Source organism: Sturnira hondurensis, unplaced genomic scaffold (assembly GCF_014824575.4).
Source record: "Sturnira hondurensis isolate 20B ecotype Veracruz unplaced genomic scaffold, ASM1482457v3 Scaffold0022136, whole genome shotgun sequence".
Taxonomy (NCBI): domain Eukaryota; kingdom Metazoa; phylum Chordata; class Mammalia; order Chiroptera; family Phyllostomidae; genus Sturnira; species Sturnira hondurensis.
The window spans coordinates 3151635-3168993 of NW_028094767.1; the positions used below are offsets into that span (position 1 = coordinate 3151635).

Genomic DNA, 17359 nt, shown 5'->3' on the forward strand with positions numbered 1-17359 from the left:
AGGTATAACTATTAATTTGTTTCTTACTTGATCTATCCATTTACTGGAGACTTTACTGAGAGAGTCAATATATTTTTAACCCCCAAAGAGACCCTTTCTTCATTAATTGGCTTCTTTAGAAGAACGTCATAAAAATTAATATCTTTCTCTGGTTTTTAGAAATTTATAAAAGAGAGAAATATTTTCTGTCAACATGCACAGTGAAAAGTACTAAAATGCTTTTCAATACCATATTCTTTACATGATAATCAAACCAACAATAGCATTTGAAATAAATGTCACTATTCATTTTTTTTTTCAATTGTACAGAATCTTTACGAGCGAAGACGAGGGCAGATCACAGGACTTAAAACTGGAGTCGTTCCTGTGAGGGCGACGGGAAGGCCGGGCCACCAGCGTGCTGCTGACACTCAGTGTCTGACCCTGACCATGTTACTTAACGTTCTTCCAGTCTCAGTTTTTCCATCTAAAAAAGGACAGCATTAGAGGAGGTGACCGAGGTCCTTCTAGCTCTATAATCCTACTACTTAAATGTAGCGGAGCAGTAGCCTCTGGGAACTTTTTCAGACTTAAGCTTTATCCAGGTATTCAAAGATAAAGAGATTATAAAATATTCCCTGATTTCTGAGAAAAATCTACTTTGTTCAAGCTCAGACAGCTTCTGTAGATAACAGAAACTTTCTGACCGCATAATCTTGTCACCAAATAAAATGCTGTTGTAAAATAAATAATATATTGCAATATGTTAATTCATTTATCTGCTCATTTATTCATCAAGCACATGTTTTTACGTGGGCCTGTTATTGCAGTATTTCCATCTCCAATGAGGCTAAAAAACTGTATTTGGTTAGGGGGCAAAAAACTACCATTTGTGTGTGTGTGTGTGTGTGTGTGTGTGTGTGCGCCAGCAATTATATTGTATAAGGAGCTTTAATACTTGCACATTTCCACATTAATCAGGTGGTCAGTGCTTAGCAATGTCAGTGATTTGCCCAAGGTCATGCATGTTCAGTGTAGGGGCTTCTAAAACATTTCTCACTCCCTTTACTTTGGATGCACAGTTGCCAGCTGTGGGTTAGAGTTCCATTTCCATCTGCTTTTGAAATTTCCCCTGCACACCACTGTTAGAGAGATTCTCAGAATCATGCACATTAGTCCTCCACCTGGTCAAGCAAAACTCCATCAGGGCCTTTGCTGCTGTCAGGAAATCACGTAATCCCCCTCCTCCTTATCACACCCCAAAGCCGCCGTCCTAGACTTGTATTTACCACAAATCCCTATCTCTCTTTTTCTCAGATCTTCTCTCAATTACTTTAATCTTTCCCATTCAAGGGGCCCTTTCCCCTAGGCTTTTACCTTTGTGAGGGCCTCCAGCTGCTGAGAGAAATAAAGTGAGATTTAGTTGGACTCCGTTGCTCCTAATCAGCCATTCTCCCTCATCCTTCAACCATTGAATTGTCAGTTACGCTGCCTAATCTGTCTCCTCCTTTTCCCCCTCCAAGCACTGTTTGGTGCCTTATCTCAAACCCTTTAGAACTGCTTTGCACTTATCAGCATCTCTCTTAAGGGACTGCAAGATTGCTTTCCAACCAGATTTTCCTGCTCTCACAGGAGGCTGCAGACGACCACTCTCTCTTCTGGAGTCCTCATTCCAGTCATACTTTCCAGAGCACCCTCACCTGAGGGGTGCCTTCTGAAAGGCTGATTGCTGTGCCAGCCTACTACCTAGCTGGTGGGCTCTTTTGGCCCTTTTATCCGGGAGGATTTTTTCCCTGTGGTAGGGGATGTCCTCCTACCACACGGTGCTGCCTGTGACGTTCACTCCTAGACCCTCAAGTTTTCTTCTAGGACTGGCCCCTCCTCCTTTATCCTGGCTTTCCTCATTATTGATTCTTTTTACATGTACATCTTCATTTCTCTTCTTTGTAATCCTGTCACCCCCTTGCATCCTTCTCTGAGACTTACTTAGTCCTCCTGTGGATTCTGGATTACCCTAGTCTTTTTCGTTTCTGTCTCTGTCACAAACCCCTTTCTCCTCTTTTCCCCCAAATATCAGTATTCATGAAACCTCTTCCCTACCTTCTTCCCTTGACACCTGTATTATTTCTTCATCCATCACCTCATTGGTCACTAATGACCTTCTGTCTTTTTTCCCCAAACCTCACACAGGTTACATGTCAACTTGTCCATCTGATCTCTCTCAAAAACCAGAATTAAGCAAATTCTGCTGGGTCATTGTCACTTTTGCTTGGAACCTTGAAAACTTTGACTCTTTCATCTCTTTGGTCTACCAGACCCTAGTCAAGGACTAAGAACTGCCATCCTCCCTTTGTGCTTTCTCCTATTCTCTCTTCCTTCATACTCCCAGGACTAACTGTCCAGGCCAGGGCCTTGTCATGCTAGGTTGCTGCCCCCCTCCCCCACCCCCACCCCAGACACTTGTTCTGGAGTAACCACTACCTTTACATGTGGCTCTTGAAGCAAGTATAAAAAAATACAACAGATTTATTGTGAATAGATCTTTTAAATGTATTATCATGTGCTCTGGAAATCTATATTAAGATTGTAATGTGGAATGGGACTTTGGACCAACAACATAACAAAACACACACAAAAATTTCATGTAACTTTCATTAACTATTTTTGGAGGAAAAATGTATGATCTCTCATTGATGACAATCGTGAATTATGGTATCTACTCTTGATTTAGAAGAATTCTGTTTTTTCCAGTACAGTGTGACAGTTTCTTGACTACTCTTGTTTAAGGTTGTCTAGGTGATCTCATTTAGTTCCATCTGTAAATTTATTTTTATTATTCACTTCCTGCCCTGAAGCCTGGAATAAAACTCTATACCCACTAGGTCTGGAAAACGGCTCTCGGCAGCATGACCCAACTAGTTTGGGAAGAGTAATTTGTAAAGTAACACATCAAGTCCAACACTGGACGCAAAGGCTCTGGAACCATTTATGGGAATTTTTCCTGCTAAAGATAACTTCCATTTTCAGTGGAATGACTCCTGTCCCCACCTACTGACAGAAGGGAATAATGGGCCACTGAAGTACAGCCAAACCAAACTGGTGGTCTGAATGATCATCTAGAAGCCCACAGGATTGGCAAACATGTGACGACTGAATACTTCATTTCTTCATGTGCCTTCTGTCTTACACTTGGAAGGTCTGCAAGACCACTGAGAAGTGAAAGAGTGAAATGCAGTAAGACTGTGTGGCTAGGGTCGCTGGCTCATTTGGGCTGACTCTAAAGTATCTCATTGTGTTTTCCCCTTGGTGGATCTGAATTTAAATGAACTTATTTGGCTTTTTTCTAGGAAAAAAATTTTCGAATGCCAATTTGAATGTTCAAGCTTGGTAAAAATGTTGCCCCTAAATAAAGTGACTGTCATGTTTTCTAACCGCCAAGGATGGCATGAGTAAGAACAAATGCCAGGGGGGTTCAAAGTTCTTTCTTGAGAGTTATAAATGGGTTCCCCCAAATCCTTCTGTATTGCCATTTGACTTCTCTGCCTTTTCCATCTGATGGAGCAAAACAAAACTACTATAGCATTTTATCATCTGACATGGTAAATTTAAAGCTAATTTAATCTCACCTTGTAATTCCTTAACCAGACTACCTATTGACTTCAAAAGTACATCGGAAGGATTAAGCTGTAATCTGAAGGAGTTGGAACAAGAGTACCTTAGGGATCACTATGAACAAACATTCTTACACTCTCTGACCTTCTCTTCACTCTGGAGTACCACTCTCTCGTTGAAGAAAAGAGCTATTTTTCACAAGCCTGAAGAGAGTAAATCAAAATCAAATGGAAAGGAGTATTTCTACAATGTTCCAAGAACAGAGTATGTGGTGGGCACTCAAATGTTGAATGACCGAAAGAAAGAAAAAAGTGAGTGAATGAATAAATTCTAAGCCCCATGAAAGGCTGAGTATAATATTTTCCGTCTATCTACTAGAATAAAAAAGTTGATAGTTTTTAGAAGCTTAGAGTATATACTGAAAATAAACAAGCATTTCATTTGATTAAAATAGCCCCTTAATACATTATTATTTGTAAGCTATTTTAGGGAGGAGAAAAGTAACACCCCAAAAGTATTATAAAGAAGCATTAGTTTCTTTTCTATTTTTAAAAACTATTTTGGAGCAAATTAAGCGTACTCAGAATGTTTTATTAACTAGAACATTTAGTTTAAGTAGTTTAATTACTGCTTTTTGGAAATTACTATGATCAGTGGGAACTTCTGGGTTTGGTTTTTGTATGGGAATGTCCTGAGCAGAATGCCCACCTGCCCAGGCAGCTGGACACCGTGGCCTAGACTTTCCCAAGGGGTCAAGAGAACTAGTAATCGGCAATTCTCTATACAGTGACCCTGGAGTTCACCTTGCAAATGCCTTCAATAGGAGCAATAGCTAAATGTTGCTGAAGAAGGGTCAACCTTTGTTTTTATCCTAAGTCAACTCAGAGAGAGATGGTTTTTGTAGCTCAGTAAATAGTAAATTAATATTCTTCTGCGGTAAAAATTTCTGAGAAAACTGCTTTTTATTTTCATTCAGCCCTGTGGTTCCTACTCAGGACCTTATATAGCATGAGGGCAGGTTATTGAACAAACATTGGAGAATTATGTCTTAGTTTTACAAATCAGAAAGCTGAGCAATGTATCCAATGAACCCAAACGTGGGGAGCATGACCTATGTGCTCAGTTCCATCCATGCCTAGATTCAGTCAGGTGTGAAAGAAAAAGGTTTGGAGAAATAGGCTCCCTAAACTGGGTTCTCATTTTATGAAAGCTTATGGGAATAGCATTCAAAAGGTTTATGCTTTGGAAAAATACAGGTGATTTTCTATCTCACATATAGTCTTATGATTTTCTATCTCACATGTAGACAACTTGCATTTTGAGTCCATGCTTTACTCTCCCAATTAAACAGGAAAACTATGTCTCTTTGCAGCCAAATTATAGATCTATTTCTTAGCTCACTGTTCTTAGAGTAAGAAAACTCCAAACAATGACAACAATCTATGTGAAAAATGTGTTTAGGTTAACTGCTGTTTAATTACATTATAAACACACTTAGACATCTTTAATTATAGAAACATCTTTAATGTACCCCTTTCTATAACAATTCCATCTAGAATAAAAATAATTTCTAATGTATTCCTCAACTGTATATAGTGATCAACTTCCAAAATGGAAAATATGATCCTCTAAGAATTATTCACTGAATTTGAGTAGCCCCAGATTTCATAAATAATAGACAAACAGGTATTAAAAAACCTCAGAGCAATTTTAAGCCTCCACTTCCTTATTTTTGAAGAAATCTGAGCCTAACTAAAACTCAAAGTACGTTCTCTAGCCCTACATCCTTCCAGAGGCCTCTGTTAATTACTGCAGTGTGATGTGTCCAATTAGGTGGCCCAGGCTACTTAGGCAGTGCAGTCTTGGAGCTTGTAAGCAATTATAGGGTCAGTGCATCTCTTGATTAAGAGCAGACCACTTTAAGAGGAAGAGACATCAAATTATACAACTTGGTAAGTAGAATTGAAGAGAAACACCATTCCAGAAAGACAGATGCAAAAGAAAAAGAAACAAACAAAGAAACAACAACAACAAAAAGCAACTAGGAGTGATTAAACTGGGGAAAGGGAGAACAACAGGACAGATGAGAGAGATAAAGGAAGAAATGTCCAGGAAAATGTATATGTGTGAGGGGAGGCAAGAAGGCATGAAGGATAATGGAACGTATTTATATTAGTGTGAAGAAAACGAGACTATTTTATTTATTCATTTAAAGAAAGAAAATCCTGTAAAATCAATTTGGAGCAAACGATTCTATATATAGCCATTATGAAACTTAAATAAAGTAATTTCTGCTATTTTTAAATGAATTTTAGGTATTCTGCAATAAAAGTATAAATTAGGAATTTAACATTCACAGAAAATGGTATTAAGAAGTTGCTATAGCAATTTAGGTCCTCAATACAAGTTGAGGACCACAATTTAAACCAAGAGAACTTAAGGAAAGTCTTGTTTGGGGGAAAAAAGTTGTAACATTCAAATAGCCCCCCTGGTAGCAATAAGCTAGGTGAATTTGGGTTAGAAATTAGAATGAAAACCTTGGACTGATGCCATAAAAGACACAAAAGAAAGAGTACTTTGGTTTCTTTAAACGCACTTTTTTTTGTAAAGAATTAGACTAGCAATTTAATTACAACACAATGCAAAATGTAATTAAGGGCTAAAATGCATGGCCCAAATATAATGAAACCCATGGAAGGTAAATAATGGTAAGGAAATAAACCAGAGCTACCCAGAAAAACTTATGAAAAAATTGGAACATGAGCTGGTTAGAATTTGAAGACAGAGAAACAAACATTCCTTATATATGAAATTCTCTGATACTAGGCCATAAAGGATATTAATTATTATTCATTTTTAACAAATATTTACATGTACAGCAGGTCCATGAAAATGTCATTTTATTATAACATTAGTGAGAAAAAAATAGATTCTCAGATGGGGCCACTGTCTGTGGAGTTTGCACTTTCTCCCCATGTCTCTGTGGATTTCCTTCAGGCATTTCAGTTTCCTCCCACGTCCCAAAGGTGTGCACATGAGGTAAACTGGTTATCATGACTACACTGGTCCAGTCTGAATGAGTTGGGGGTGGTGTGTGAGTGCACCCTGTGATAGAAAGGCATTGTGTCCAGGATGAGTTCCTACCCAGGATGAGTGCCCTGAGCTGTCACGAAGGGGTCCAGCTACCCAAGACCCTGAAATGGAATAAGTGGGTTGGAAAATAATTATCTCACTTGTTGTCATTAATTTTTCTTAAGTGTATGTATAACTCACATTGATTTCAATATTTAATATCAGAAATATTTGGGTCTTTATTTAGAAGTTTAGTGATGCTTTTATGACCAGAAATATGCACAAGAACTTAACTTTGATTATATCAATTAGATTATAATAAAATTGGTGTCACTATACATCATTTTCCTTGAAGTTGAAGTTTCCAAGACTCTATCAACAATGTTAAGTGAGGACTTACTGTATTTACTATATTGCTAAAAGCTACACTAGACCCGAAAGTAGTTTTTTTGTACTTATGTAATCCATATGATAGAAGGGGGCCTGGTCCCACAGGTACCATCCAAAAATATATAATGGCTAAGAACATAGAGTAACCTGCCTTGGTTAAAGGCATTACTCTGCCATTAACTCAGTTGTTGAAGTTGGACCAGTTATTGAACCTCACCTTCCCTCATTATTCTGACACATTAAAGGGAGATAATGATACTAATAGTATCTCATTGGGCTATTCTGATGATTAAGGGTTAATGTGTATGACGCATTTAGAATAATGTCGAGCACAAAATGAATAATTGAAGACTATGGTTGGTGATAAACAATCTTTTTCCCCCTGTCTGCATTTCACAGTTAACTATTTTTTGAAACTCTCTCAATATCCTTGGTTTCCATGACATCTGATCATATTTTTGTCTGGTGCTTCTTTGAATCTTGCTGTCTATTCCATTTCATTTTCCTTTTTCTCTGCTTACCTCTCACATGTTGGTATTCCGTGGGTTTCCACCCTTGACTATTGCTCTGTCTCTTTACACACTCTCCTTGTGGTTTTATCTGCCTGTAGTTTTATATGTTTTAAATCTTCGTCCACAGGTGCTGGACATAAGTAGTTGGGAGTGCCATAGTCACTGAAAGGTCAGCATCTCCAAAAGTAAACTCATTTTATTGTCCCCAAACATTCCCTTCAACCTGGTGTTCCACCTTTATTCTTGACCTCAGGTATTGGCCCCACTATCTAGCTAACCACCCAAACCAGGAATCAGGAAATAAATCTGTCCCTCTTCCTCATCTTCCACATTCACTTATTCACTGATACACTTCAATTCTATTGCCATATATTTTTTCTTCATCTATACTCCCATTGCCCCAGTCTAAGTCCTAATCACATCTTGCCTAAGTTGGAACAACAGTCTCCATGTGGATCTCCTACCTCCAGTTTGCCCCCTTCATGCCACCATTCACGGTATAGCGGCCAGAGTGGTCAATCTAAAACGGAAATTCAATGGCATTGTCACCTGCCTAAGCCCCGCCTACCTCAAAGTCTACCTGTTACCTACAGGATAGATTCCTGGACCTTTAACTTATCAATATAACCCTCTACCACATTATCTGTGTTTTTCTTCCCATTTTTAATGGCAGCCACCACGTTAAGTGTAATTATACGCACATATATATATATGTACATATAATATTATAGAACCCTGATGTAATACTATCATTCCTGTTTTAAAGATTAAGGGGATGGTATTGGAAGCAACTGTCATTGTCATCAAATTGGTAAAGGTGAAGCTGGTAATTGGATCCAAATCTAATCATATTCCCCAGTGGAATTTCTTTGAAGTCAAAGTTTGCATCATTGCTTTTTTTTGAACCCCTTGCATCTAGCATATTAACTGGTACACATATGGCTGTTAATTAAATATTAAACTAAATTGACTGTTTAAAAAGGGAGAAATTATAACATAATCATTATAAAAGGTCAGCCTGCCATTGACTAAAGAATAGAGACTCTAGAATTACCTCACAGGTACTATAAATGGAAATAACAAACAGTGGGACTAAGTTTGTAAAAACTGTATCTCTTCATATGCACTTCAATTTAAATAGCTTTCAAATTATAACATTATCTCCATATTATCCAGAGTAACTTTAAGATTCTTTTTATTTTTAATTTATGTCTTATCCAAATGTCTTATTTACTTTTAGAGGAGCAAAAATAAGGTAAATGTAAATATTTGCACTAATAAATTCTCTGCTAAAGGATACAGGAGCAAAAATAAGGTAAATGTAAATATTTGCACTAATAAATTCTCTGCTAAAGGATACAGTGTATGTTGTGTGTGTTTGTGTGTGTGGAATATATGTGCACATATATGTGATACATATACATAAGAGAAAAAGTTCAAACTATTTTTAAGTTCAAAAATAGATGATGTCAGTAATATTTAGTAAACTCATTCTTCAGGCAAACTGATGAGAAAAAAAAAATCAAGGATCACCTAAAACTCTGAGACCAATCAAAGAATTCCAATAATTATTTTAAAAAGCAGTCGTGCAGCCAATCTATCTCCCAGGTTGCAACCAAATAAAACTTCAAATAGAGGACTTGAAAATGATTGAAGAAAAAGGAAATTAACAGCTACAAGTCACCAAACATAACTGTGAGCTATGGCTGCTGAGCAACTGGACTTTAAGAAGCTTCACACTAAGTTAGGAAAAAACATGCCCTCCTGGCATTTTCATTGGCCAAAAGAGCTATTTGCAATTAAAAATTAAAACTGGCACCACTTCTTTGGAAGCAATAATAAAAAGATTGCTGGCTTCCTTGTTTATAGGGTTTCTTGTATCAAGACTTCATTCCATTTTAAAATATTTTTTCTTATGTTTTATTTCTTTTAGGGCATCATATTCCCCATACTAATATTTTAACAGTTTTCAAGATATTTAATTATAATGTGATCCTCAAATACTATAGAATTGTTTCTATATATCGGGAAACAGGTAGATTTGAAGGGCACAAACAGCATTTTATGTTAGCAAGGTGTAAAGCAGTATAACTTGTACAAGGCCTCTCTACCCTAAAATAAACCAGTGATTTTTAAGGAATGCAGAAGCAAAAATGTAATGCAAACAATTTCTATATAGACTTAATTCAGAGGGAATATATATTTCCATATATACATTTCCATGTGTGTGTGTATATGTATATATAATTTATGGGGTCTAACTGAGTCCTGACACAGAGAGTGGTCAACAGTAAAATTTTATCTTCCACCAGGAAACCAGTATATTTTGGAGATTTGGGGTATCAGTGAGCGAATCAATCTGTGTGCATGGGCATCCTCCACGTGGCAGACACTATTCTGAGTGCTGATGAGATCGCAGACAACAAGATAGAGAGAGGCCCTGACTTTAAGGAATTGAGTAAAGATAGGTGTTAATAAACAGATTTCTCCTCCAAGTACAGGAGTGATGTTTTCTGTTTAACTCTTTAGAAAGATCCCTCTGGCTACTATGTAGCATAAACCTCTCCAGGAGTTGGAAGTAAAGTTAAAGTGACCAGTTAGGAGGTGGCCCTGTAGCTCAGAGATTAAGGAAGAGAAATAATAAAAAGATCACTTCTTATTACAGATACTCCTCTTTATTTTATTGCATTTAGACAATCCACAGTATCTTCTATCATCTTGGCTGGATCACAGACACTACTGTGCCCATTACAGTGATAAATATATGAAGACTTAAAAGGGTGAGACGACTTATCCTAAGTCACAAGGCTAATTAGTGGAGAAGTTGGAAGCAAATAAATGGTCTCCTACTTCTAGCCCCATACCTTTTTCCTTTTAAATGAATTACCAGTACCTTCCAAAAAATAAAAAAGAAGACATGGTAGTTCCTTCAGCTTTGGTTCATTGTAAAATTCTTCTATGTAAAACTTCCAAGGAACATTATTCCCTTACTCATTAAGCCAGCATTTATTATAGATCTACTAGATACAAGACATCGTGCTGGGTGCTTGGGATGCATAGATAAGTATATTTTCTGGGTCGGGCACTCACCTTTCTGTGGGGAAGACAGACCAAGTAGCACACAGTGACCAAAGAGTGAAGCAAACACTGTTATAATGACAATCCTAGAGTGGAACGGAACCTGAGACCAGAGGTACCTAAATACTTCTAGTAGGGGAGAGAGGCCCAAGAGGAAGTGATCCTTCAATTGTATTTGAAAAAAAAAAAAAAACCAGTAGAAGCTGGACAGCCAGAGTGCAAGAAGTGGGAAGAAAACAAGAGAAGAGTGTGAGTAAAGGCATGGCAGGAAGACACAGGATGGTAAGTCTGGGGCTCAGGGTGTAAATAGAGGTGAGGTGAGAAGATAGGCAGGGGCCATGCTGTGAAGGCTCCCATGAGCAGTTCCAAGGAATGTAGAGTGTAACGTACACCACTCTCTATTTCTCCAACTCTTAACACCCTCAATCCATTCACATCACATTTAAAACCCTCAGAGTTCTACCAAAGTTGCTGTAGTAAATGCCATCGGTGACCTCCTTCACGACCAAGCCAATGAAATCTTACATGCCTCTTCTAGCCCTTTCTGTGGCACTGGAAGCTGAACAAACTCCTTCCTCTGCTTTTGTAAAAATAAGGTCTCCTGGATTATTTCTTGGCCTTCTGGTTGCTGTGTGATGTTTTTCTGTGGACCTTAGCCTTCCATTCACTGGTTCATGTTGATATTCCCCAGACTCTGTCCTTCACAATATCCATGATGCTCTTCATCTCTGGGCTATCTCATTCATGCTACCACACATCACTTCACCATAATTGGTAGAGGCTTCCAATTCATATTAGATATGAATATCTAATGTATACATCCAGATTAAGCTTTAGATTAGTAAATGCATTCATTCATTCATTCAAAAATATTTTATTGAGTGCTCTATAATTTAAAAAAATGCCTCCAGTTGAAAAAGACCAAATGTACTTGGTTCACAGTTGTGTTTTACCACTTAAAATATCCACTTAAATGTCTTCGAAACATCTGAAACTCAACAGGTCTGAATCTAATTTTATTACATTGCCCCCCAAATGTGACCCTTGCCCTTGTCCCATATCGTCCTGGTTTACGGTGGCTCCATCCCACAGCACCCAAGTCAAAATCAGTCTCTCACATTACACACAAGGCTGCTGAAAACCATCTGCCAATTCTACCTACATAACATTTCTCTAATTAAACTCTTTCTTGTTCCCACTGCCCAAGCTCCTTAGATAACCATCTCTAATCTTTTTAGAATAGTCCCTGACACACAGTAGATAGTCAACAGACATTTATATAATAAGTTTATGGATAAAATAATACAAGAATGCATAGAAAACTTGAACAACCACTACCATCATTTTCCAAGCCATACTGAATCCATTTTGCACCCTTCAATCAATTTACCAAAAGACAAATCTTTCCAAAGTTTGTATTTGATTGTATCATTCTTTTGATCATGACCATTCAATAACCATTATTGCCTACAGGATAAAGACCAGATTCCACGGTCAACATCTGAGGGCATACAAGTTCAGGCATGTGTGCCGTTTCTCTACTCTTTATTCTTATAGCTATCTTGATCCTGCAAATACTTAATAAAATTACTGTGTTGATTCACAACTCCACATTTTTGCCCAAGCTGTTTTCTCTACCAGGATTGCTCATTTTCCCTTGCTTTTTGCACCTAAAAATTAACTACTCATTTGTCAAAACAGTTCATTCCTCACTTCCTCTTTGAAGCTTATGCTTATCTTTCTGCCTTCATCTCTACTTCCCTCTCTTTTCCCCTGAGACTTTGTGCTTTTCTCTGTAATGATACAGATAACATCATTTCATACTTGTTCACGAGTTTGGAATCATTCCCTTGTGTAGTCTTTTCCTTTCTTGAGAATGGAGGCTTTTGCCTTATGAATTGGGAATTAGCACATAGTAGACACATGTTTGCAGATGGATAGATGAATGAATAAATGAGTAGACAGTGAAGGGTCACGGATATTTTAATTGAGGGAATGATATGATGAGATTTGCATTTTACAGAGAACATTATCATCTTAAAACAGATCTAGGAAGCTGAGAACAAAAGCTAGATGATTCAATAAAAGAACATTATGCATAATCCAATGGAGAGACATTGAGAAGCAGAGAGAGCTAGTAGCAGTCCCAAAGGAGAAAAGGGAATAGATTTGAAAAATATTTAGAAAGTGAATACACAGAATTTAATGGTCATTTGAATGGCCTTGGGAGCAATATGAGAAAGATGAAGGTATCGAGGGTGAGTTCCAGGTTCCCAGCTTGAGTGACTGGATTATTTCACCTAGTTTAAAATATCTGTACATTCTAATCCATGACATTATACTGGGCAAAGGTGCACTCCCATGTATCTGCCACACTGCCTCCCATGCTATTTCTCAGAAACACATTTGCTGCATTGATGCAAATTTACATATGGAGCCCGATCATGTGTCCCTCTGCGACCACTATTCTTCTTCTAAACTTTCCCTACAACAGAGGAGTAATTAAAAATAGAAATATAAGATTCAAAGAAATCTCTCACCTCGTATTTGAATAGCTTGTCTATTAAACTGAAGGATAGCTGAAGACAGGAAATAGGAAACCAGAAAACATAGCTGCCTGGTAAATCTTAAAGAATGACAAGGGAGTGGACTCTGTAATCTACACCAATTTATAAATTGGAAGCAAGTATTTGAAGTAGCTCATCTCTTGTTCTTTCCAGCCATCTCATCAGTGGGCTAGGATATATACACTCGACACCATCTTCCATCATTAAATAACACCATTATAATAATGATTTTTGCATATTTAACAAATAATTTTCTCTACCTAAAACAGAACTTTAAAACATACTTTTCTTGCTTCTTGGCACTGAAAACTTGGGTCTACCAAGTAAATTCATCCCTGAAGTATCTCATTAATCACAGTGCACTTGTTCTTGGCAAGAACCTTAATGTGTTACAAAAACTGTTATTAAAGTAAGATTTGGGGATTCCCAGGCTGGCAGAGAATTAGTTAATTACACCCCTCTAGAAATAGCTTTCTTATAATTTCCTTTATTATTAATAGTCTTGTTAGACTCACAGCTCAAAGTAACTTTCCTTTATTAATTTAATATGTAAAGCACAGCTATTCTAAAGCTCATTACTCAAAATCATAAACAGCAATTCCCAAAGATGACTTGTCCCCCAGGGTCCCCCACAGTTGCACAGTCCCCCCAGAAAATACTATTCAGTCCCACTTTGTGTTACTGTGGACCTGGCACCGCCATCTAATTGCTCAAGCGTCACAGTTGCAGACTGCAGAAATGTGTGATACCAGACTTAACAGTAACACGCCACACTGAACATTACCTAACTTATTTCATATCTACCACTGGAAACACTCATAGGTCAATTAAGCCTAGTGAACAGAGAATTATCCAAACTTGAATCTCTTGAAAAAAATCATTTGTCAAAGTCTAGAAATTCTGTAAGGCCACAAAAACTTGTTACACATGAACATATTGGGAACAAACGTTGCATTACAAAAAGCGTTCATTCAGGTTCAAAGGCAACGCACAGGCCACGTAAAGGATGAGCACTAACAAAGCTTGTCTCTAACCCACTCTGAACATACAAACATAATTTACCAAAAATTAAAGGCCGTAAGTGGCATCATGATGTAAACTCAAAACTGTGAATATTTGGAACATCCTCTTTGTATAAAAGAAGTCATTATCCACACAGTATATCTTTTGCTACCATATTGAGCACAGATGATTATTGCTCAATGTTTTAGTAGATCCTGTCAGGTCAAAATAATTTATCAGGCTCACTACTAGTTAATAGGATTAGTTATATATCAACTCGGAGGGGTTGAACATGAAAAGTGTCAGTAGTGTTTCTCTATGTCTATCATTTATCACAGCAAACACATCTAGATCAATGTGATGTTACTTACAGAAGTGAATAATAAAAGTTACACCTTTTGATGTAATAATAATGCAGCACAACGTTCTCCTTGTGTACACTGTAAGATGGAAAGTTGGCTGGAATATTCCACCTAATGCTGCATGTTCACATCAATCTGAGCCTGTAAAATTTTCCAGACACCAGAGCCCCACAGATTGTAGACTCCACCAATTTCCTGACTCTTACGTGGTCAAATTCCAGGTTTACGGATTTGCAAAACCAGCCCCTTCGTCCCTGTTATTTAAAAAAAAAAATCCTCTTGGTGCCAATCCCCTACCCCAGGTGAGAGCTGTATCGGGATGGCACACCTCATTTGTAAAAGAAACCTACTGCATGTGTTCAAAACCAATTTACTGGGAAACAAGGAAGTATCAGGGACCATGACTTTCTCTACTGGTTCTCTAAGGCTGACATCTTTATATTTTATTTTAGCATAAAAAAACAGAAAACAAAAAAGAACTAAAAAGAGTAGAGAAAGAAAAAGAGGAAAAAAGGAAGAATTACAGGGTTGCTATGACATAAAAACTCTGTAAAATGTCCAGATAAACCTAGCTGGAACAGGAGACTGAATGAATGGACCTTGTGGGAAAAACAGTAGTAAACTTTAAAGCCACTGAAAGGTTTTAAATGCCTAAGGGAAAAATAAACATTTGCTTCCAATCATTTTCTCATTAAGCATTCTCTGCTAGATGGCTAAGGCTTACTTAACACACACACACACACACACACACGCACGCACGCACACTCGGACTCAGGGCCACAAATATCCACTTAACCTACTGTCTGATCCCTGTCCTGGGTGGCCCACTTGCGCATCTACTATTGCACTTTGGTCCGAGCGAAAGAGCCCCAGACTCCCCACTGTCCTCTACCACTTTCTTAGGAGCATCACCTTGCCCCGGCCTGCTCGCCTCTTCCAGATCTTGGCCACCTCTGTGGGAGGAAGGACCACATGCACTGAAAGACTTTCCGTTGGTGGTGGCGAGGCATGTTTCCGGGCGCGTTTATAACCTAGCTGCTCTACCCACTGAGCGATAGCTTCCCCAGCTCCGCCCCCAGGACTCTCTCCACCCGTCAAACCCCGCCATCACCTCCTGACCTCGCCAGTAAAGTCTCACGAGCCTCTTACGGGCACGCGTCCTCCCTTTACATTTCCCAGCTCTCAGGCGCCCCACTCGGTTGAAGTTTACGTATCTTGGGACCTATTCACTCTCAATTATCCGCGCAGCTTAGGTCCCACGTCTGCCTGCCCCCAGTCTTTGGTGCCTAAAACTGTCAGCTTACTGGGTGTGCTCGGATAGAAGGTTCAGTTTGTAAAGGTGGGAGAGGTGGAAGGCTCTATGAGGAAGATCATAAACACGTGCAAAGAAATAAAAGCCACCACGTGTGCGCGCAGTGTGTGTGTCTATGCGCGCGCGTGTCTGCACGCGCGCGCGCACCAGGCCAGGGCGTGGGCGCGGAGAGCGCGTCCCAGGGGGCCAGGCACATGGGCCACCCGAAGCGGGCGTGGCAGGGGGCGCGCGGGGGGCTCGGGTACTCACACAAACGCGTGGTAAATGAACGCCCAGCCGCGGGGTCTCTCCAGCACGTTGTACAGGTAGTTCTGCACCCTCCGGTACTTGACGTTGCGCCGGCAGCTCTGGCTACTGGTGTACGAGAGCGGTTTCCCCAGCAGGCTCATCCGGGCCCCCTGCTTGCCCCGGCGGCTCTCCCTCAGGCCGCCGCCGCCGCCGCCGAGCGCGGCCGCGCGGGTGCCCAGCAGCAGCAGGCCGTCGCCCCTGGCGGCCGCCGAGTTCAGCAGCACCCTGCCCCGGCCGGACTCCACATCCTTCATGCCGCTGCCGGGGCGCCCCCCGCCCGCCGCCGCCGCCGCGCCGCTCTTCACCCAGAGCCCGGCGGCGCCGCCCTCCTCTCCTCCCGCGTGGTGGCGGGGCATGGCATCACCACGGGCACCGCGAGGGGGGCGCCTGTCCCTGCGCCGGGGGCAGCGGCCGCAAGCGCGCTGGCGGGTTTCTAGGAGGAAGCCGCGGTTGACCCGGGGCCTCCTGCTCTCGACCTCCGAGTCAGGGGCGGGAAAGCCAGCAGCTCGCAAACCGCTGGGGCTTCGGGGCCGGGGCGGAGGTGGGAGGTGCGGAGGAGGAAGAGGAGTCCCAATTTCTAGCAGCCTTTAGCTTCGAATTCGCAATCCGGACCTGTTTGGGGCGTCACTTTGACAGAATTTCTCTCGCTCCCTCTGATTCCCGTGGCTACCACTCCCTCCTAACGAAGTGCCCCCCAGGGCTGGAACGGATAGTGCGGGGTGCTCCGAGGCGCGCTCCCACGCGCGCACACCAGCCCCAGGCTCCCCCTTTCTTCTTTCCCTCCACTTTCTACGCCCAGGCTGCCTCTGCCTCCCTCCCCCGGAGAGGACAGGGCTCGAAAGCCCCCCCTCCGAGGCGCGAGTTTGGTTTGGTTCTCTGGGGCTTTGGAGCTGTCCGGAAGGTTAAGTCAGCCTCGTGCCCAGAGGAGAAACCGAAGATGCCGATCGCTGCTCTCTCCCGCCGCTACTCCGCAGCGCCAGGTCCTGCCATCCTTCTGCAACGGGTGTGTGAGCGGGAACGGCCCTGCCCTGCCCTGCCCTGCCCTGCCCTGCCCTTCAGGACTGACTAGTCCCGAGACGGCGCGCGGGGCGACGCTCCGGACAGTGGCTCTGGTGTCCCGCACTGCTCTCGAGTTCTAGGCAGTTCAGTGAGCAACCCCGCAGGACAGGACTGCCGAGACGGAGA

At 40.8% G+C, this 17359-nt stretch overlaps 1 protein-coding gene across 3 annotated transcripts in view; it reads right to left on the bottom strand.

Moving 5' to 3' along the window:
- The window catches only part of KCNQ5 (potassium voltage-gated channel subfamily Q member 5), a 504767-nt gene extending 487614 nt beyond the window's left edge, over positions 1-17153 (bottom strand). For all 3 annotated transcript variants that reach the window (XM_037034317.1, XM_037034316.1, XM_037034318.1), the window contains exon 1: positions 16136-17153. In XM_037034317.1, coding sequence (XP_036890212.1) covers positions 16136-16530 — 395 coding nt within the window. In that variant the 5' untranslated portion in view covers positions 16531-17153. The remainder of the gene's footprint in view (positions 1-16135) is intronic.
- Positions 17154-17359: the final 206 nt, after the last annotated feature.